Source organism: Triticum dicoccoides, chromosome 2A, assembly GCF_002162155.2.
Source record: "Triticum dicoccoides isolate Atlit2015 ecotype Zavitan chromosome 2A, WEW_v2.0, whole genome shotgun sequence".
NCBI lineage: Eukaryota > Viridiplantae > Streptophyta > Magnoliopsida > Poales > Poaceae > Triticum > Triticum dicoccoides.
This window is the reverse complement of record NC_041382.1, coordinates 611,940,643-611,962,525: the sequence shown is the minus strand read 5'-3', so window position 1 is coordinate 611,962,525 and position 21,883 is coordinate 611,940,643. Positions and strand designations below refer to the sequence as shown.

The 21,883-nt window shown below is 50.2% G+C and overlaps 1 protein-coding gene across 5 annotated transcripts in view; it reads left to right on the top strand.

Annotated features, from left to right (window-relative positions):
• The first annotated feature begins 7,612 nt into the window (after positions 1 to 7,612).
• Positions 7,613 to 21,883, top strand: part of LOC119355710 (endoribonuclease Dicer homolog 4-like) — a 29,217-nt gene continuing 14,946 nt past the window's right edge. For 2 of the 5 annotated variants that reach the window (XM_037622563.1, XM_037622562.1), the window contains exons 1-8: positions 7,613 to 7,864; positions 8,778 to 8,955; positions 9,132 to 9,242; positions 9,556 to 9,696; positions 17,673 to 17,745; positions 20,921 to 20,985; positions 21,080 to 21,214; positions 21,331 to 21,459. In XM_037622563.1, coding sequence (XP_037478460.1) covers positions 7,791 to 7,864; positions 8,778 to 8,955; positions 9,132 to 9,242; positions 9,556 to 9,696; positions 17,673 to 17,745; positions 20,921 to 20,985; positions 21,080 to 21,214; positions 21,331 to 21,459 — 906 coding nt within the window. In that variant the 5' untranslated portion in view covers positions 7,613 to 7,790. Of the gene's footprint in view, positions 7,865 to 8,777; positions 8,956 to 9,131; positions 9,243 to 9,555; positions 9,697 to 10,048; positions 10,645 to 17,672; positions 17,746 to 20,920; positions 20,986 to 21,079; positions 21,215 to 21,330; positions 21,460 to 21,883 lie in introns of those variants that run through there. The other 3 variants (XM_037622564.1, XM_037622566.1, XM_037622565.1) reach the window with 3 other exon arrangements.

The following is a 21,883-nucleotide window of genomic DNA, read 5'->3' as shown; positions in this document are numbered from 1 at the left end:
CTGCCGTACAACGCCATCCTCGGGTACCCAGCCCTAGCCAAGTTTATGGCAGTGACTCACCATGGTTACAATGTCCTCAAGATGCCAGGAAGCGATGGAGTCATCACCGTACGCTGTGAAGAAAGGGACGCAATGTGCTCGCTCGAGCGCGCATTCCAAGCCGCGGCAATTGAAGACCCAGATCGCAGGAGCGGGAGGCCTCCTGATGCGACCCTCAAGAAGAAGAAGGCCTCACCTGGCCCGAGCCACAAGGAGGCAGGCACCTCCGGAGGTATTGCGTCAGGATTCGCGCCCGATCAGGGAGCGCCACCCTATCACGCATAGGAAGGCGCGCCCGGCGCCCTCCTCAGGCAGGGCTCGGGGGCTCTCTCTTGGAGAGCCGCCGACCTTGCCAAGGTCGCGGGGGAGGCGCTCGGGCACCACTTGAAGGGGTGCTTTCAAACACGCTTCCCTCAGGAAGGTACAAGTCAAAGGAGACCAAACCCTCAGGAGTTCATCGCAAGGAACACCCATGAGCTACAAGAGTCCAGAGTCATGCGCGGCAGCCGCTGCTTACCCGCCGTGGCCCCGCATCTAGGCGAGGATGGAGGACTGCGCGTCTGCGTCGACGTACCAAGGCTCAACCGAGCTGCGTCTCAGGAGCGCCTATGGCCTCCGGCCGTAGGGCGCTGCGAGGGACCACCTCACAGCTACGTTCGCATGCCCTTCGGCCTGCTGAGCGCGGTCGCCGCACATCAGCGCCTGTTGAGGAGCATTCTGGAGGCTCAGGAGGTCAGGCACCGCACGGTCCTGGCGGAGGTGGCGATGGTCCCCGAAGACCTGCACGTGCCACCAGAGCCTCCCGAGGCCCCTGGGCTTGGGGGCTCATGAGGGCCGACGTCTTCACCGCATCATCACTGACAATGGTTCACAATTCACCAGTAATCTCTTCAAAACGTACTATGCTAACCTTGGAACGCAGATATGCTACGCTTCGGTAGCACACCCCCGGAGCAATGGCCAAGCTGAACGAGCCAACGCGGAGGTCCTGAGGGGCCTCAAGGCCAGGACCTTCAAGAAGAAGCTGGAGGCCTGTGGCAGGGGCTGGCACGACAAGCTCCAGTCCGTGTTGTGGTCAATCCGCACGACAGCGACCAAGCCGACTGGCGAGACCCCGTTCTTCCTCGTCTACAGAGCGGAGGCTTTTCTCCCTCACGAGGCAGGCGTCGCTCCGCATGGGTCCTGGCATTCGACGAGGCTCAGCAGGACGCCATGCGGGGGACGGATCTCGTGCTGGGGGAGGAACACCGTCGGGAAGCCGCACTGTGAGCGGCAAGGTATCAACAGGCGCTACGACAATACCACAGCCACAACATCCGCCCCAGGACCCTTGAGGTAGGGTATCTCGTGCTCAGACGGGTTCTCTTCAGGGAGGGGCTGCACGAGCTCTCTCCCATGTGGGAGGGCCCGTTCAAGGTTGTTCATGTTCCCAGGCCTGGCTCCGCGCGCTTGGAGACTCCGAAGGGAGTACCCATCCAGAACGCATGGAACATTCAACATCTCTGGAGGTTCTACCCCTGAGCGAGGCCTAGCGCCTGGGAAAGGCCTGGTGCCTGTGAAGAAGGCCAATGCCTGTGAAGCTGTCGCGTTTTGGGAAAGGCCCGGTGCCTGTGAAGAAGGCCAATGCCTGTGAAGCTATCACGTTTTGGGAAAGGCCCGGTGCCTGTGAAGAAGGCCAATGCCTGTGAAGCTATCGCGTTTTGGGAAAGGCCCGGTGCCTGTGAAGAAGGCCAATGCCTGTGAAGCTATCGCGTTTTGGGAAAGGCCCGGTGCCTGTGAAGAAGGCCAATGCCTGTGAAGCTATCGCGTTTTGGGAAAGGCCCGGTGCCTGTGAAGCTCGCCGCCCGTGACACTCTCACGTAATAATGAGTGGGGCTGTACACGCCCCGGAGTCTCCGGAGTGCCGCCCTTGGGCCTCGGGGGCTCCCGTCCACGCCCAGTGGCAGCACTTAGCTCCGCGCTGGTGAGAAGACGTTGAAGACTAGAATAGGTGCCGGACGCGGCTTTTTCCATTTGCTTTCTGCAGTTGGCTTGTTTATCCCCGTTTGAAGTCTTATTGGAGTTGTTGGCGTTCCTGGCTTGTGACTCTCTGTCTTTTTCACTCGCTTGCCTCGTTTTCTCTCGCACAAGTCTCGCGAGAGAGGTTCGCGGGCGCCCTCGCAAGCGTCTTCTACCCCGATCGTCTGGAGCTTTCCTGTCTGAGTCCTCTGCAGGAGCACCTCTCCCCGTCCATGCCTCACGGGCATCGCGAAACGAACGCAGGACCTAGGCTGATCGCCCCCGCTGCCGGGACCAAAGGTTATCCCTCTAACTAATCCTTGCAGGGCATGAAGCGTATGGCGAGGCCTCAGCCTCGGGAGGCGAGGGCCGCGTCAAGCTCCACCAAGCTCAAATGACTCCCGCACATGGACATGCAGCACGGAAACATAGCGCAGAAATGGCAAAAGCAACGCGACACTTGACAGCAACAGTTCTAACACGCCCCACGGGGCCCTGTACTACTTTCTTCTTACGCAGGAAAGGAAGGAAACAAAATGGACACGACCTATCCAACACCAACCTACAGCAAAAGCTCGAGCTGCTCCTGGGGCTCAGGCGGACGCCTCCTCTCGCTTCACCAGGGCGCGGCGGCGGGTGGACCCGCTGCCTTCACCCAGGCGGGCGCGACGACGCGGGGGCTGGTCGCGGCCACCGCTGGAGGAGCTGCTGCCTGAGGAAGAGTCGCCGAAGCTTGGCGAGCCCCGAGCACCGCCGCCGGCACGCCTGGCGCTGTCTTCATCCTGGTCGGTGCCGGGGCTGGGCAGGCGGCCGCGGTCACCATCTTCAGGGCAGCACCCAGCGCGGCGACCATCTTCCCCGAACACCCTCATGTAGAGGGTGGCGTCGCCATTGAACTTGAAGTGCAGGGTGCACCGCTGACTCAGGCCACGCGCGCGGGCAAACGTTTGCCAGCCGCGAGTTAGGGCCCCATTTCCGGAAGGGGAGACCTCCAGCGAAGCCCAGAAGGCCCTGCTACAGCAACCATCCGCCTGGAGCCAGAAGCTGCACCGGGCGTTGGCCGACAGTTCACCTACGAAGAAGCGGGGGAGCTGGAGCCAGGTGCTGGTCAGGTCCGCCGACCACACGCCAAACTCCGGCAGCACCTCCGCAGAGCGAAAGCGCGGCCTGGGGGGCGCGCGGTCACGACATGCCTCCCCTCGGCAACCGAGCGCTCACCACCACGCAGGGAGCCGCCTCCATGGCCGCGGGAAGCCGCTGCGGGGACCGCGGGATGCTTGCGAGGACGACCCCGACCACGCTTGGCCGGGGGGGGGGAGTCGGGCACTGCCTGGCGGGCTTTTCCCTTCTCTACGGTCGAGAATCTCTTCGGAGCCATGAGAACGGCGAGTGGCCAAGAAGAAGAAGGGAGTAGCAGAAAGGGGTGAACTGAAGAAGCTCACACGGCCCCGTTCTTATAGCCGGGAAGGCCAACCACCGAGCACCACGATCGCAGGTAATCATGACCCATGTCTTTGCATGCAAGGACTTGTCGAGCTGTGCGGTCGTCGAGGCATCGTGGGGAAGCGCAGACGCCCACGACCAATCAACCGCCACGCGGCGCCCAAGGCCGCAGGCTGTTAGGGCCCGCGGCGCTTCGTGCTTGCCCCTTCGCTTCTCTGCTAAGCCAAGCCCGCGCGCACCTTGGGCCCGGGGGCTACTGTCGGCGTTCTGGGAACGGGGGTCTCCAGACTTGCCTGCCTGCGGCCTGCGGCGTGGCTCGGGTGGGGGCCCAGCACGGCACATCTTCATCAGCCCAAGCTCAAGACCCTCGCGAGGGGCCAAGCCTCGCGGGGCAGACGATAGGAAGCTTCCTCAAGAGCGGCCTCATCAGGCAGGCTCGCGAGGAGGCGGAGAGATCAATGCAAGGGTACCTCGCGAGGATCCCATGACGCAAGCCATGACGATCAAGGCCAGGCGGGCGCCGGCCTACGTAGGGTCCTTGTTTCCCCTTTGGTGCAAAGGGGGCAAGCACATGCCAAGGCATCGGGCAAAGGTTACCATTCCGGTGCAACGAGACCTAGACCAGCCGGACGGCCGGACGAAGGTCACCGTGGAGCCCAAGACGGCGTCATCACCAGTGCTTTTGGCAGCCGAAGACCACCTTTGGTCAGGATAACTTGTACTAAATGTTCCCCTTCAAAATGGCCAATTGTTGGCGCCCTTCTCGCTCAATTATTCGGGGAGAGGCCCAGGGCCTCTATAAATAGAGCTAGCCTCCACAAAGAAGGAGGAGAGGGGAAAAGGAGAGAAAAAGAGAGAAGAAACCCAGTAGAGACTAAGTAGAACACACCACACCAGCTCAAGAACACCCCTCGAGAGGCCGTTCTTCCCCTGTACTGTCCATCATCAGCCCCAGAGGCAATCCACCACACCACACACTGGAGTAGGGTATTACGCCGCAACGGTGGCCCGAACCAGTATAAACCTCGTGTCTCTTGTGTTGTTCATCATTTTCATCTTAGTTCGTACGAGAGGATCGAACGTAGATCGGTAGGGGAGAGATCTCCACACGCACCCCAGTCTTCGAACCTTAAGGGTCTGCCGGAACCGAAATCCAACACGGGTGCCTTCACGAACGATGTCAGTGATGATGTCATGGAGGCGGTGGTGCATGGTACAGTCGCGGGTACACCTCCACACGTTCTCCGACGATATTAGATGCACCACCGGGACGGGGGCTAGGCGGGGAGAACCTTATTCCATCTTCAAGAAGCCGCCGCCGTCTCGTCTTACCGAGTAGAATAAAAACCCTAATAAAACTTGAAGAAGCATCCAAAAACAGAGCCCTCTCGCTGGCAAGGGTCAGGATCCATCCGCGCACCCATGGCCCACAGGCCACAAGAGACGTGGCAGATCGGCGCCGCCGCCGATGAGAGGCAGAAATTATAGGGCCTTTCCTTGGAGGATAGACAAAGGGAGAAGAGATGCACGGCCATCGTGCTCTTTGACTGACGACATACACAAGGTGTTTGGCAAAGGGCCATATAATCATTTTCTTTTCCCTTGTCGTAAGTTTTGCAGTAGTGTGGAAGTATACCTGAGTTGGATTTTTGTTATGCAAAAGGAGGTGAAAATTAACGCAGCAAAAAGTGTTGCGAGTTACGTTTAGGAATATGCTAATGGACAACTTCTCCATGCCTACATTTTGTAGGAAACTCCTAGTTAGTGTTTTCTGGAGTTTAGAGCAACTCCAACGGGGCGACCCAAACGAACGCGCGCCTTGTCCGCTTTTTGTCCGTTTGGGTCGGCCAGGTGGACGCCGGCGTCTGCATTTTAAAATGGGTCGGCTTGACCGCCCAACGAGGAGGCCGATCCAAATGTGGCGGCATGAAAAAAAAACAAGTTGCATGAAATAAACATAATTAAACATAAAAGTGGCCGGTCAAACGCCGGCCAAAGTCCACATACATCTAATAAACATTAAATAAAAACATTAAAAAAGTCTGTGCCCGCCTGCTGCCGCCCCGCACGCTGCCCTAGACGTCGTCAGCCTTGCCCTTGCCCTTGCCCTTGCCCTCGACGTCGCCGTCGTCGGTGAGGTCGATGAAGACCGGAGCAGGGCCAACCCACCCGAACGCCGCCTGGTACACTGCCAGGGCAGCCTCCTCCGGCGTCTGCTGGGGTGGCGGCATTGCGACAAGCCGCGCGCGCTCCTCCTCCTCCTCCTCGAGTCGGAGCGCCTCCGCGTCGCGTTGGAGCATGGCCTCGTAGCGCATCTGCTCCTCGCCGTCGCCCTGCTCCTGGCGGAGCCAGTGCTCCTTCCATCGCTTGAGGTGGGCCGCCTCTTCCTCCGGCGTCGCGGCGAAGTAGACGGGAGGCGCGCTCACCCACTCGCGGTACTGGCCCGTCCACGAGTAGGCCTCCTCCGGCCAAGTGGGTGGAGGTGGGGAGCGCTTACGCGACAGCTCCGGCTCCGGCTTGGGCTGTACGGGCGGCGACGGCGGAGGCGGCGGCACGAAGAGCGGGGTGTGGACGGAGTCCCCCGCCGCCGACAGGGCAAGGGCTTGCTCCAGCCCATCCCAGTGCGCGTCCTCCTCGATGCGGCTAGCCTCCAGCGCGTGCTATAGGCCCTCCTCGAGGGCGGCTTGGTACTCCGCCTCCGCCTCCATGTCCTCCGGCTCTACCTGCGGGGGCGGCGGTGGAAACGGCGGCGGGACGACGTCGACACCCGAGCGCCGTTGCTCCTCGTGTTCGAGGGCGAACCAAGCCTTCCAGTTAGGAGAGTCGGCGGCGTACTCGGGCAGCCCACGCTGCTCCGGTGTGAGCAGCGCGCGGCGCCGGCGCACCTCGTCGTCGTGCGCCCGCTGGGTCCGCGGAACCGCCGGCACCGGGATCCGGTTTGGATCCAAATGCCAATGATGCGGCAGCGTCACGTCGGGGTAGGGGAGGGGCTGCCTGTACTCCCAGTGCCACCGCGCTTGGTGCACCGGGATGTGCAGGCGCCGGCGTCCAGGGCGAAAACGCGCCGGCGGTGGAGGGGGAGGGGGAAGGGGAGCACGGGATGACGAGGCGCCGGGGATGCCCTTCCCCTTGCCATTGCTTTTGCCGAAGAGGCCCGTGGCGCGCTAGGGTTTGCGGTCGCCGGCGAGGAAGCAAAGGAAGTGGTGGGGGCCAGATGTAGATGGGAGAAGTGGATGAGGCCGACCCCGCCGCACGCGTGGTTAAAAAAGGACGCGCGCACTGGCTGACGCGTGGGCCCGCTGTCGGTGGTCGTCATAAATAAGACGACCGGTGGCGGTTGGGTGGCCGCCAGGTGGGGACGTGGCGGACGGCGAGGAGACGCGCGGCAAGTCCGTTTCGCATCCGCGCCGGCGCATTCCAGGCGCAATTTTGGGCTAAAAATGGGTAGACGCGGACGCCGGGCGGACACGATTTGAGTTTGGGTCGGCGCATTGGGCCGCCACTTTATCTGCGCCGATCCAAATGAACGCGGGTGGACAAAATGGGTCGCCCCATTGAAGTTGCTCTTAGAAATACCATCAATAAATGATTGCATTTTCTTAGCAATGTGGGCATACACACATATGTGCTCTTTAGCATTTGAATTATTTGACTTAATTTTGACATCCCCTCTGATAGAGGAAGCAGTAAACTGCTGCAGCGGTTGCCCAGTACGGAGCATCGGGGATGCTTTATCACTGAGAGAGGTTACAGAACCATCTACTCGCATTCAAGTTTCCTTAAAAAAATTGCTCGCATTCAAGCCAGCAACATCGAGCCGCTGGACCTGTACTGTTCTACCGCGGCTCCGCACGCATGACGCTGATCACCTGGGCCCAGATGACTCCTCGCCCCCGCACGGCCCACGGGCTAGATCCTGCCTGCGTGTGTGTGCCGCACGCACAGGACGAGGAGAGCCCAATGACAGTCTCGTCTCCGTCCTGCCTGTGTCCCATCGTGCCTGTGGCCCCAGCCGTCAGCGAGCACGGATTCGACCCGTGGGTCCCACGCTTCCGCTGCGCCCTCTCGTGCTCCCCGAGCACCCTTTCCCCTTTGGACTCGACACGACCCGCTCGGCCCCCTTGCCTTCATCACCATGTGCGGTTTTTCCCATCTCCGTCTCGCCGACTGACTCCTCGTCCTCCCCGAGCAGTCCTTCTCCCCCCGCTTTGCAGCCTCCTCCGCGGCGCCCAGCAGTTGCGCCCCGGGGCACACAAGAGAGAGAAAGAGGAGAGGGAGAGGGAGCCTCGCTTCCGCGCGAAGCTTCCGCCATGGGCGACATCTCGACCGCGGCGGCGAGCGCGGGGGAGCGCAAGCCCAAGGACCCGAGGACGATCGCGCGCAAGTAAGCGCCCTAACCCCCCGCATCCTCCTTATGTTCCCCACCTCATTTTTTGCATTTCCGCGGTGCCGCGTATGCTTCGGATTTGTTTTGGGGCCAAGCAGCGGGGCTTCCGAGCGGAACCAGAGTCAGTCGCCCCTGTTTGTTTCCCGAAGATTTCCGGCTCTGGGGGTTGGTTCATGCCTCCGTTGCTGATTTGGGAGCTCTTGGAGGTTTTAGATGGGCTTCAAATGCTTCGTGATGCGCTTGTTGTTTTTGGCTGTTGATTATAGATAATGTTAGATTTAGCAGTTCGTGCTCTGCAGTCCACTGTTTCGATTTCTTCCCCATTTCGTGTCGATTTATCTGATTAAATGACCCATCAGTTGTGATTAATTCTAAATTGCTTCCAGTTTAATTGCTATCTGTGTGCACAGTTTAATGCTCCGTGGACTAGTTGTTCGGAAAGCGATCCCCATTCTTAATCTATACGATTCGATCCTGTCGCAGACTTGCTTTGGGAAAGCTCTGCCAATCTTCTCAGTGGTCGCTCTTCAGTTTTTATGATAACGGTAGGTGGGGCACATCAAACCTGTCGCAGTTACACCTTGACAATGCAGGACGCCTGCTAAAAGAACATGCCGATGAATAAATGGACTAATAATTGACCGAGATTTCGTGGTGTCTCTGCAGTACCTCGCATCCCTAGTCTGGCGACATCCTTTTCTTTGATAGAATCCCCAGTGCTGTACTTTCTGCTACTCCGCCTTTATTTGTCAGTGTCACGAGACAAACAATTGGCGGTGTGTTGCAAAGCTTTTGTTGATCAATGGTTACATTGTGTCATTAAACTTTACTCAGATTGGATAACAACATTATATCTTACTCTGTTTCATTATACAGATTTTGGATAACAACATTATATCTTGTGCTTTAGGTATCAGCTGGATCTCTGCAAGAGGGCTCTCGAGGAGAACATCATAGTGTACCTAGGCACGGGATGCGGGAAGACCCATATAGCCATGCTGCTCATTTACGAACTTGGTCATCTCATTCGCAAACCCAGACGTGATGTCTGCATCTTCCTCGCCCCAACAGTCCCCCTTGTTCTCCAGGTTGATTACTGTCTAACTTTGCACACATCACATTTTTAGGATAAGTTATGTAATTGGGCACGCGACTGCATAATTTCTCTCAAGGTTATAACTGCATTTTCCAGACTGAGCACAACTGTACATGTTTAATTAGTGCTCTTCTTCTCTGAAAACAAAACCGCTCTCCTTTTTTACAGCAAGCGACGGTGATTGCTAATTCCACCAATTTCAGAGTTCAAAGTTACTATGGGGATGGTAAAAACCCAAGAAATCATGAGGACTGGGAGACAGAGATGGGGGAATCCGAGGTAAGGTTTGCTCGACATTCTCCTTGCAGGTCAATCACAATGATATTCCAGCTTGGAAAATGTTGTAAGGGGCTATTTGCCTTATCATAAATTAGTTTATGACTCCTGAGTACTTAGCTAACTTTCACCCAGAGATAAATGAACACACCCGTGTAATTTCTTGTGAATTAGAGGTCTTTAATTCTGCGTACATGTAAACAACAGACCCGTCAGTCTAATAATCTGCACATCCATTTTTGTCAAAATATGATAGAGTTTTGTTCTATGTGCATAGTTTTGCACCTAATTTGCATCACTTTCTATGCCACTGCAGGTTCTTGTAATGACTCCCCAGATTTTGTTGCATAGTTTGCGGCATTGTTTCATCAAGATGGACTCAATTGCACTTCTAATATTCGATGAATGCCATCACGCACAAGCACACAAGCGGCATCCATATGCACAAATTATGAAGGTAGTGTCAAGATCTTCTTCCTGCAGTACAATTTGCAATGCACAGACTATCTTCATATGATGGAATAATTAGGTTTGTCATTTCTTGACCACCCAATGGTAGCATTGCATCATTGAATTTTCTTTGCACTTGAACTCGTCTCAATAAAACTACTCCCTCCGGTCCTTTTTAGTTTGCATATAAGATTTGACTGAAGTCAAGCCTCGTAAAGTTTGACCAACTTCATAGAAAAAAGTGCCAACATTCACAATCTGAAATCAATACCACTAGATGTGTCATGACTTAAAGTTACATATTATATAACTTTAGCATGGCCGATGTTGATATTTTTTCATATAAATACAGTCAAACTTTGTGAAGTTTGACTCGAGAGAATTCTAATATGCAGAGTAAAAAGGACCGGAGGGAGTACACCCACATGCCACCGTTGTTAATAAAACACTATTGGAGTTTAAATTGTTTGGTGCATGCTGATGGGAGAATTCATGCGTGTAGGTCAAGTTTTTCTAATAAATGGAGAATTAAATGAAAATAACATGTCTATGTTACTGGTTCGATATCTCCATATATTTGGTCATCAACCAATATATATGTTGGTCGACATATGTGTCATTGTATGTTTACCAACTAAGGATCACTTTAAAACTATAATTATTAAGATAACACAAACAAGTTGAATACTTGTCATCCATACTATTCAAGGATAATTATGCTGATGCCTCACAACAATACGATGTTTGTACATGATTTGTTTGGCCGCGGAGTTACGCTTGGGCCACCTGGGATCACTAGACAATGATTTGCCTATGTTCAACCCCTCTCGAGACGGTTAATGGCCCTACTCTTGCTTTGCTTGGATTATATCTCGAGATGGGAGTACAATTGCTGTTACAATGAGGGAATCTGTCGAGTTGATATGCAACTCGATGACTACTATGGACGAACTAGGTAATGACTCTAGATCTCTAGGGTTTCTGTCTCTTGTGGAAATGATCAAGTTGCTCCTCTTTTGTGGCCTTGGCCTCCTTTATATACCTATGGTATGGCGGTGGCCTCATCTCCTAGTAGGCATCCCCCTCCATGCATAAGTAGGATTCTAGACTATTCATGAGTAGGACTCGTGGTCTCTTTCCAAGTACCCGCAAGGCTTCCTTGTAGGAACTAGGAACATATCCCAACTAGGTTGGTGAGCTCCATGGGCCCTAGGGCTTGCATATACCTAGGCATGTATACGACATATACAGTACATGCATATGGTAGAACGACTACTCGTCTTACTGATACTGTTCAAAGAACATGTTGTGCATTGAATCATGAACTCACAAAATTATAATCATCATTATGATTAACTCTTGCATATATCTCCAACAATACACGCATAACACATACTCGTTGAATGATTAGAAATACATAATAAAGGAATGTTCCTCTTTGGATCGCATGGTTCTCAAAAGACAAGTATAGGGAAGACATAGGATTAGAGTGTCATGACTTCTTGAATCCTATAGGAAGTCGAAGCATAGGAATTTGCAGCATACTCTTTGAATGTTCCATAGGTATCTTGTGAGAATATTGAGAGAAGGTGCATGCAAGGTACAAAGGAAATTTTTAACCAGATATATCCTTTTGCTCGAAATCCTATGAAATCGGGGCGTAGGGATGCAATCCATATGAGGTTCCTATGGATTGAAATCCTCCAAAATTCCTAGAGAGATTCCTCCACTCAAAGAAGCACCAACATTCATGTAACTACGAGAGTATGCGTAGCAAGTTACACATATTAGACTTGCATATATTAGCCATGTAATATCCTGTTATATATGGAGGTTTGTACATATTGTACCGCACATATGCGTGCTTATATAGCCTATGGTCTCGTGGGAATATACGTTGCATATTTCTCGCATGGTATCAAGGCCTAGAGTTTTTTCTCTGCGGCCGCAACTCGTACTTTGATCAGTTTCAGCCTTTTTCTCTATTCTCTTATCAATTTCGTCTGATCTCCACCTCGTCGTCGTTGCTTTCCATATCACTCTAGGAAGGGGACATCCTAGTTGTAGATGAAGGCATCACCAGTATCACCTTGCCTAGCTCGCACCTCATCCAAATCAAGCCTCCTGTTGTTTGCTTGCCTTCTAGGGCGTGCAGCAGATCAGGACTCCTCCCTTAGGTTGCGCCATCATTGTCGATTCTAGGCCGTTCCCGCCTTCAGACCAGCGGATGCAATTGTCTCCTTGAAGCCCTCGACATCCTCCTTGATCTGGCCTGTGCCACTGACTCCGCTCACCCTCGCACGACCGTCGTGATTCTTGGGTCATCTCTGTCTATCGACCAGGTCGTTGCTCACATTGTAGCCTCACCGACCACTGTTGCCCTTCCTTCCCACCCGCGTAACTCCTCCTATCCTGTGGCCAAGCGAGCCCCACTACATGTCTCCATTCTCAGATCGAGTTGAGCCAGTTTGCTCTATTCTAGAAAAATTGCAATGTCTTCGTCATAAGACTTCATTCCCACCCCTTATTGCCCGATGACTTTCGAAGAGTTAACTACCACAGAGTTCGTCGCCCGCATGCGCATTCACTTATGTGGTCTTTGTCTCTTGGGTGTTCTCTTCGGTGAGGTCTCCTGTCCGTTGTGCCATGTTGCTCCTGTCGAGCCTACGCTATCAACTCTTGTCCCGGGTGCCACTCGGCATTAGATTGTTGCTGCCAAGGTTGCTGATGATGTTGTCGTTGTTTACTGTCATAAGGTCAAAAACGTCTTACATTATGGGACGGAGGGAGTACAAGGTGGCTATACTCTTATCATTGTTAGGAAATACACAACTTGTATTTCTAGGTGGCCCTAGGCCAGTATATATACATGTACAGGTGCGATACAATAAGCAGAAAACCCGCTACAGAACAGGGAAAATACAAGTACATGGCTAAATATATAACTTAACACCCCTCCTCAAACTTATGGTGGATCAACAACACCGAGTTTGGAGAGATAGAAGCCATGTTGTGCTCTAGTCTGGGCCTTCATAAAGAAATCCGCCAACTGTAACTTGGAAGGCACATACTAAAGAGCAATAACCTGATCCTGCACACCAGTGCGCACGAAAGAAGCATCAACACCAATATGCTTGGTGAACTCGTGCTTCACAGGGTCGCGCGCAATGCTAATAGCGCGTGTATTGTCAGAGAAAACCAAAGTGGGTGTAGAGCAGAGTATGTGTAGTGACAGAAACACCAAACTCCTGAAGTAACCACCATGCCCGAGTCACCTTTATTGTCAAAAGAGCCATAACTCAGCCTTTGCACTCGAATGGGAAACTGCAGTTTGTTTCGTTGTCTTCACGACAATGAGAGAACCACGAGGAGAACACAGTAAGCAGAAAGTGAACGGGTGATCCGAGCCTAGCCCACGTAGCATCCGAATAGGTCTAAAGCTGTAATGAACCGGAGCAGGGAAAGAACAGACGATGAGAGATCGTGCCACAAAGATATCGGAGAACACAAAGGAGGTGACTAAGTGAACCGAAGTGGGAGCAGAGACAAACTAACTCAAAATATGGATTGGATAAGAGATATCCGGACGAGTGACAACTAGATAGATAAGACTCCCAACAGGATGACGATAAGACATCTGATTGGACAATGAGTCACCATTAGTAGCATGGAGGTGAACACTGAGCTCCATGGGAGTCTCAATAGTGCGCTCTGAGCGTGTGTTCGACCGTGATCGGACCCACAAGTGGAGCTCCATGGGACCGCCTGGACCGTGCTCTAAGCGCGTGTTCAACTGCTACCGGACCAGCCTTTGGCCATCTCTCTGGGTTCGAGGAAAGGGGCGAAAGGCGTGAGTTGTGGGTGTGTAGCAATGGAGAAGGCAGGAAGAAGGGTGAGATTGGAAGTGGAGGAGGAAATTACCCTCTTTTCCCCTTCCTCTACCCATCATAGTGAACCGAATCGAAGGGTTCTGCGGCATGCCACATGTCCCACGTCCTTAGCAGTTTCCCATTCACAGATGTGGGCACGGGGATCCAGGCACTATCATCATTTCGATGCGAAACCGATGGGTGCCTCAACGACCCCCCTTACTAATATGTCAAGACAAGCCGGGGCTGGCTCGTGACGTTCCCATTCACATAAGGCCTGATGTTAAACATCAGTTTGCGAAGCCGCGACTTCCAAGGAATCCCCATGCTACAACACCTTGAGGTTGCACCAGCTCAGACAAGCCCCACAAATAGAGTTAAGCCCGAGGCCTCGGCTAGGCGCAAGTTTTGACGAAGAGCTCCGAACTCCTGGAGCCCTCGCTATTCGCCCCCATCAACAAAGATGGCATCTCAAAAGTCTCGTGATGGGCAGGCCCAAAGGGTCCTTCAAGGCCGAGCCACCGAAGGACAAGCCTTGATAACCAGCAAAGAGACAAGGAGCTCGCCTGGGTTTCTCTTTCCTGAAGACTACTGATGGTGTAATACACCAGGGGTGGCTTCTCGAAGGGGAGCTCAACAACAGGCCTGCCACGGGGCCCAGGAGGCCCACCAACGATCTGGCAATAAGGAGCCTGGATGATCAAATATGCATCTAGAGACTATCTTGGTCCCCAAGTCAATATGACGGCAGCCAGATTGAATCACCTCATGTAAAAGGTGGGGCCTAAGGGGCTTTCATTCCAATCTACATTCGTAGAACAATACTCTTGGTAGACTCATACTCCATCCCTCATTGTAACCCTCGCATGAGGTATCCCACCATGAATACAAACACAAACAGGATGTAGGGTGTTACTCCTTCCCGGAGGCCCGAACCTAGGTAATTTCTTCGTGCGTCGTCGGGTCTGGTACTCCCGGCCATGTTTGCTACCCTACTAGGGTACTGACGGGTTTATGCACCGTCACTGTTCCCGCATATAAAAATACAATGAGCACAACAAAGCTTCGGTAGGTTTGAGCTTGACTCGATCAAGTGAGTTTGCACTATAACAAAATAATGTTCACAAAAATAAAAAAAATGATTAAGTTCAACCAAGCTTGAGTAGGCTCAAGCTCAGCTCAGGCAAAATTACCTCCAAACAAGCCTTGCTGAACTGTTCAAGCTCTAGCTTGATAAGCTTGTGAGCTTGACCTGAAGCTCAAGCTCGGCTCATTTAGTGCTCATGCCGAGCTCGAGCCGATCCGAAAGCGAGTCGAACTCGAATAGTTCATGGAGCTCAAACTTTTTTTATAGCCCTACTTGTTTCCCTTCCTCCCGTGTTTGTCCCATCAAGTGGGCCGACAAGGTTAAGGCTCGCTCTAATGGTTCTCTTGAGCGTTACAAGGTTTGTCTTGTGGCTCGTGGCTTACAACAGGAGCATGGTCATGACTATAACGAGATGTTTGCTCCTGTGGCCCACATGACCAATGTTCGCACTCTTCTTGATGTGGCTTCTATTCACCACTTGTCTATCTTGTTATGGATGCAACTTGATTGTATTGCATAGCCCATGGGGCAAATATATAGTACAATAAGCATAGAGTACAAGGAAGAGAATCTAGACTAACACGAATAGGTAAACGAACCTAGACTAGTACTAACTCCCCCCCACCCACCCCCAATGACGAGCATTGCATAACACAAGAATATATATTATTTGGAATCTAATGGTTTGAGCCAAAGGAGGGTAGCGAGAAGATGCATCAGAGGAAGACAACCCATCACGAGAAGATACAAGATAAGTATCAAATGAAGATGGGCCTAAGAAGACAGACACATCAAGGAAATGAAGCATTACACAAAAGATCGTAGCCGAAGAAACCGGTGGTGAAAGAATCTCGACGACAAGAGAATGGGAATACATTTATGACAATGCAAATGGAGACCACAGAAGTCCTATAGAATACAACCAGGACCGGAAATGCTGCAAAGTGTACAGAAAAGGACAAGGACCAGAAAAGAAGGCTGATAGATAAATGTTTGGTGACTAGTGTTGAAGTGCATATGTGGATTGCCTAGCCCTTTCCACTAGTTCGGACTTTTGGTTGCGTTGGCTCGTGCATGAAGCTTAACATCTTCTCAGAACTAAGGTCTTGAGTTCAAGTCCTGGCTTTCACAATTTATTCAAAAATTGCTGCTGCCCCCATAGGCCTCTTGAGCCATACCTCTGAGTCTATTCACGTGTTGATTTCTCGCGTCACACGTGAGAGGGGGTGCTTTTGGACACAAAGGGCTAGGCAATTCCCACTAGTCCAAAACTCCGAACTGATGGAAAGGGCTAGGCAATCCACATATACACTTCAACACCTGTGACGTGGAAAGTCAACACGTGGATAGACTCAGAGGTATGGCCCAAGAGGCCTATATGTGGACACAAAGGGGGGACAACATTTTTAGATAAATTGTGAAAGCCAGGACTTGAACTCAAGACCTTAGCCCTGATACCATGTTAAGCTTCATGCACTAGCCAACGCAACCAAGAGTCCGAACTGATGGAAAGGGCTAGGCAATCCACATATACTTTTAACAACTAGCATGACAGATAAACATGGAAGAGCAGCGGACTTGGTGGACACAACGGAAAAATAAAAAGCTGGAAGCTAGGAAGCACACACGAGCCAATAAAGCAGGAGTCATCATGTCTGTAGGAGAGGTTGTGCAGGTGAGATGCCGACAAGGAGCAGTAAAGAACAATAACTATTGACGAGCACCCAACACCGATGGTTGGTGCATGTGCGAGACCGAGTCAATGAAATGACCACCATCAAGAATCATCGAATAGCGCGGGAGAGAAAGGACACCCGATGATGACATTGTACCTGCCATTTTTTAATTTTTTTGGTGAAGAAAACTAATCTGCCAAGGGGCCCTGTACGGGCCATGCAACAGCACTAGGCAAGCATTGTAGGGAGAGCAGCGTGTGAGTCAACAGGCGAGCAGTCCTATGAGTTGTCCTTTGTGTAGAGGTGCAACATGAGCAAGGAGAAAAAGGTGCGAGGAGGCCGTCGACCAGGGATGGCCTGCAGACAATGGAGGTCACCGGAGCTCCAATCGGCGGAGCCAATGAGAGGCGACGTAGGAGGGTGCTGTCTCGCCGTAGGCCCAATCTGAGCCAAGAGGTGATGTCTAGGTGCAGGGAGGCATCACGAATCGTGGGAAGGGAGGTTGTTGGAGATGTGAGGGCGGCAGGACTGACCTGGAGGACGACGACACGTCGACCAACACCATGTGGGCATCAGCCTTGGTGGAGCCGAAGGGAAGTGCACGACGTTGAAGGGCCCGAGGCAGCGGTGCAACCAGCACCAGACGGACTGGTGGGAGGCGTGGGAGGTTGGCTTCGACCTGATGGAGAGAAGAAGCGCTCATGAGCTGGCTTGGTTGTATTATGGACCATTAATCTGATGGCCACTCGTTTCCTGCTTCTTTGTCGTCATCTCATCATCAAACAGTGTCAGTGTCATGCAGATATTCAGTCTCACCACGTTGCTAGTTGGAAGTTGGAACAACTAGTTGACTTTAATTACAATAAGCAGTTAATTAATGCAGAAGCTGAATGACTGCTAATATGTGTTGAATACTACCCCTTTAGTTTCCTAGAAGATGCCACTTTTGCATTGCAATATGGCTTTACATTTGCACCATCTAAATCTCACTCACACCACTAGTTTGCATTGCAATATTTCCATTGAACCTAGCAAATTATATATTCTGTAGATACTTTTTGAGACAGTTGTAGGCATATGGTTTTCAAGTATCTGTTCCCAATATTTTTTTTTGTTAAATATAGTAGTCAGAGTTTCAAAAGTTTGACCCTACCTATGTCTAAAATGACGGGCTTTCAAGGAGTATTGTTTAACAAATTCAGTGAACGGCAGAACTTGCAATCTGAAAAACATGTTTCAGAAATTCTACATTAATAACGTTGTTTCAGGAAATCATATACCTGAAACATTGTTTATGAATTCTACATGATAACTCTGTTCAGTCTGAAAAACATTTGTAGCATTGTTTCAGGAATTCTACAATAATGACATGGTGAAGCCCCCTCGCATTTTTGGCATGACTGCTTCACCAGTAATGGGAAAAGGTAATTGTAATCTAATGTCAGTCCTATCAGGAAACATTTCACAGTTATGGTTTTTTAATTACCTTTGGTGGCCAACCACATTCTCTTGCAATCGTGATATTTGATCTCACCTTTTGTGTTATCTGAGAGTTAGGACATAGTATTGCTCTCTCTTATTTGCAATTAAATTTGGAGCCATTATTTTTTCCTCTAGGAATTATTTATCGCATCGTAAATGTGGCCAGATTTTCTAGATAGTTATGTGGATCTCCTTGAACAGAAATGCACATCCTGTTTTCACTTCAATAGCATTTTTGTGTACCTTAGGACTTAGTAGTTCGCAGTCATGTTGGCATAGGATAATTATTGTTTTAATTAGTGTAATCCTAGTTAATAGTCTTGCGCTTTTTGTCTACCTTTTTTCCTGAGGTCAGTCTTCTATATGTTGATGGCATGATCATCAGTGGAGATGAATTTGAGTTCATTGCCTTTTAGAAGGCCTGTCTTAGCGAGCACTTTATTATGCCTGATTTTGGTCCTCTTCGCTGCCTTCCTGGATTGAAGGTTCATCTACCTCCGGTGGCTTCTCCATATCCCAAGAGAAAAGAAGGCTCGTCTTAGTTAGCAGTTTCTTATGTCTGATCTTGGTGCTCTTTGCTACCTCCTTGGATCGAGGTTTCTTCTACCTCCGGTGACTTCTTCATATCCAAGAAAGCAGAAGGCTTGTCTTAGTGAGCAGTTTCTTATGTCTGGTCTTGGAACTTTCTTCTTTACCTCCTTGGATTGAGGTTTCTTCTACCTCTGATGGCTTCTTCGTATCCCAAGCGAAAAGAAGGCTCGTCTTAGTGAGCAGTTTCTTGTGTCTGATCTTGGTCCTCTTTGTTGCCTCTTGGATCGAGGCTTTTTCTACCTCCGATGGCTTCTTCATGTCCCAAGAGGAAAGAAGGCTCGTCTTAGTGAGCAGTTCTTATGTTTGATCTTGGTCCTCTTCGCTACCTCCTTGGATTGAGGTTTCTTCTATCTCTGATGGCTTATTCATGTCCCAAGAGAAGTACATCCAAGATCATCTTGCTTTTCTTACTAATGAATGTACGTTAATGGTTGACTCCGATGGAGCTCACTGTCCACCTCCCAAGCTTCTATTGGTGAGCCTTTTGCTGCTCTTACTGATGAGTGCATCGTTAACTGTTGAGACCGATGGAGCTCAATGTCCACCTCCAAGCTTCTAAGGTGAGCCTTTCCTAATCTAACTCGTTGTCATCATCATGTTGACAGTCTTGTCTATCTAGCCGTCATTCATCCAGATATTTCATATCCTTCAGGTTCACTATGGTCACCTCCTTTTATTTCTGCGAGATCTCTCTTGCATCTTTTCTTTCAATGCTCCAGTTTGCTAAAGCTTCATGCTATTCAAATGCTACTTGGATTAGCTATCCGAAGGGCTGCCAATCGCATTTTGCTTGCTCATTGCCTGGAAGACAAAGAAACATACTGTAGTTTCCTGTTCGAGTGTAGAGGCGAATTGCGAGCTATGATTCTCTTGACAGTAGTACTGACTTGGCTACAGTGGTTGTCCGAGGATTTTGGTGTTTCTGTAACTACACCAACTTCTCTTTGTCTGACAATACATGTGTTATCAACATTGCGCGCGACCCTATGAAGCGTGAGCTTACCAAGCATATGGCGCTGATGCTTCATGCGGTCCCCTGCAGGATCAAGTGATTGTGCTCTTTAGTATGTGTTTTCCCAGCTTCAGTTGATGGATTTCTTCTTGAAGACCCAAACTAGAGCACAACACAGCTTTTACCTGTCCAAATTAGGTGGTGTTGATCCACCACAAGTTTGGGGGTTGTGGGTTTTAGAGTTGTATATGTTTTTCCAGATATTAACTACATAATCCCTATTATATACTTATAAGAGATTTTTTGCATATCTACCACACCTGTACATGATTAGCTACGTGATCCCTATTATATATAAGAGTTTTTCTGCATATTTGCCACCTGTACGTGTGTGTGTATATATATATATATTGGCTTATGGTCTCATGGAAATACAAGTTGCATATTTCTCACAGTTATAGCCACTCCTTGACGCCTTTTGCTGTTATGTCTTAATCCTTCTGATCTGCAAGCCTCTTCTCTTGTTCCTCTACCTGCTTGTTACAATGTCTATTGCCAAAGGCACATGACACTTGTGATACGCTATTGGTTTGCTGGGACTCTTTTTAGCGAGCAATGGTAGGGGAACCCCCCACCTGAAGTAAAAATTTTATTGAACAAAAACTCGATATGTACAAGGAGATTTACGACGCGGCAAGCTAAGAGAACTTATGCCAGACACACGGGAGCGCCATTCGACCAGCATGCCATTGCTGAGACGATATGAGAAGTGCAAATCCGAGAGGGCGGCGTGCTCCAGGATCATCCTCCAAACAGCGAGTGGCGTGAGATGCTCACCATTGAAGACTAATCGGTTCTGGCTTTTCAGAAGCACCGAGCGCAAGGAGGACCAAGGTGTGGCGGATGGAATGGTGCAGATGCGCTATGGACTGCTCATAGAAGACGCAGAACCGGTGAAAGAGCACACCAGACCGGGCTAGGACCGATTGTCTGCTGAGATGCCAAGCCAGAAACAAATTAAATAGGACGTGGACAAGAACCTTGTCTGGCACCGTGTCGAAAGGGCTGGAGGCTGAACCAATCCACCATTGTCAGAATAGGAAGCCCTGTATGCGTGTGTTGCCATGGCGAGCGAGCCGGAAGAAGGTCTACACTTTCTGCAGAGCAAAATGGTCCCAGTTAATGTTTGCCAAGATCTAGGCCTATACTGGAGCGACAAAGAATGGGGTAGGCTGCTGCCCATGACATGCTTGTCGGCTTTGCCAGCCACAAGTCGGATGGACAGCCAATTGGTCGAGCTCTGCATCAGCCGCTGTGGTGAATGGTGAGGCAAGATTGCAAGGGTAGGTTGAGGGAAACCCCAGCAATCACCTCAGCAATGGCAGCCTTGGCACATTTTTTTTTTGGATTAATATAAAATGCTACAGCTGTTACCGGGGATCTTAGAAATTAGTTGTTGGACACACTAACTTGAAATATTAGGTTGGTCTCTAGTGTTGCCTACTCCCTGCAATATAAGTTTTTTTTTTTTACCATTTGTGGTCATGCATCTGTTCTTATGTTTTATATGACAGGCGGGTCTAACAAGCTTAATTACACCAAATGTATCAACAGCCTTGAAGAATTATTGCATGCCAAGGTACATACTACTAGTGTTCCCCAAGAGTTCTGCTGGGTTTAGGAATAATACTTATTGACATTTGTCTTTGCAAAACTTCTCTCATGTTGGATAGGTCTGTTCGGTTGATAATGCAGAGCTGGAAAGTGTGCTTGCTTTTCCTGATATGGAGGTGTACACTTATGTCCCGCTTAGTCACTCTAATCTTACTGTAACTTACAACAAAGAACTTGATCGCTCAAAGCTTGAGGTAAAGTTTTGTTCTGCTATATAGTCGATTATTATTATTTCAAATTCCAATTATACAAGCTTGTGTTTTCTGTTCTTTTTCATCTCCTTTTTGTTATTTCTATGAGTTTGAAACAGAGTGAACGCATACTACGCGAGAGCCTATACGATTTCAAGGATTCTCAGAAGAAACTAAAGTCCCTGGGGAGGTTGCATGGAAATTTAGTATTCTGTTTGCAAGAACTTGGTTCGTTTGGAGCTCTGCAAGTAAGTTGACACTGTTTTATCAAATACGTTGATAATGAAATATCCTTAAGCCTTGTTGTCGGATTCACTCTAATTTGGAACGTCCTTTCTCTTCAGTTAGTTGGTTCAATTTTTTTCTTTTGGGGTGTGGCTTGGGAGCTGTTATCGGATGCTCCTCGCTTTTATGTGAAAGCGTCCATTTTAGGAACTTCGTAAATACAAGATAAATAATAGATTGTGTTGTGTTTAATAAAGAATGTTTCTTGAGAATTTGTTATAGAATTAGAAATAACACTATTTTTGGGTGAAAGTTTATATTGTTCATATGCGATGCGATGTTCACTTAGCTTGTAACAAATGTTCCGAGTGGATTTACTACGAGCCTATGGATGTACAAGTGCTTCATACATGCATACATGGTGTTTCCGTAGATTGCAAGAAAGTT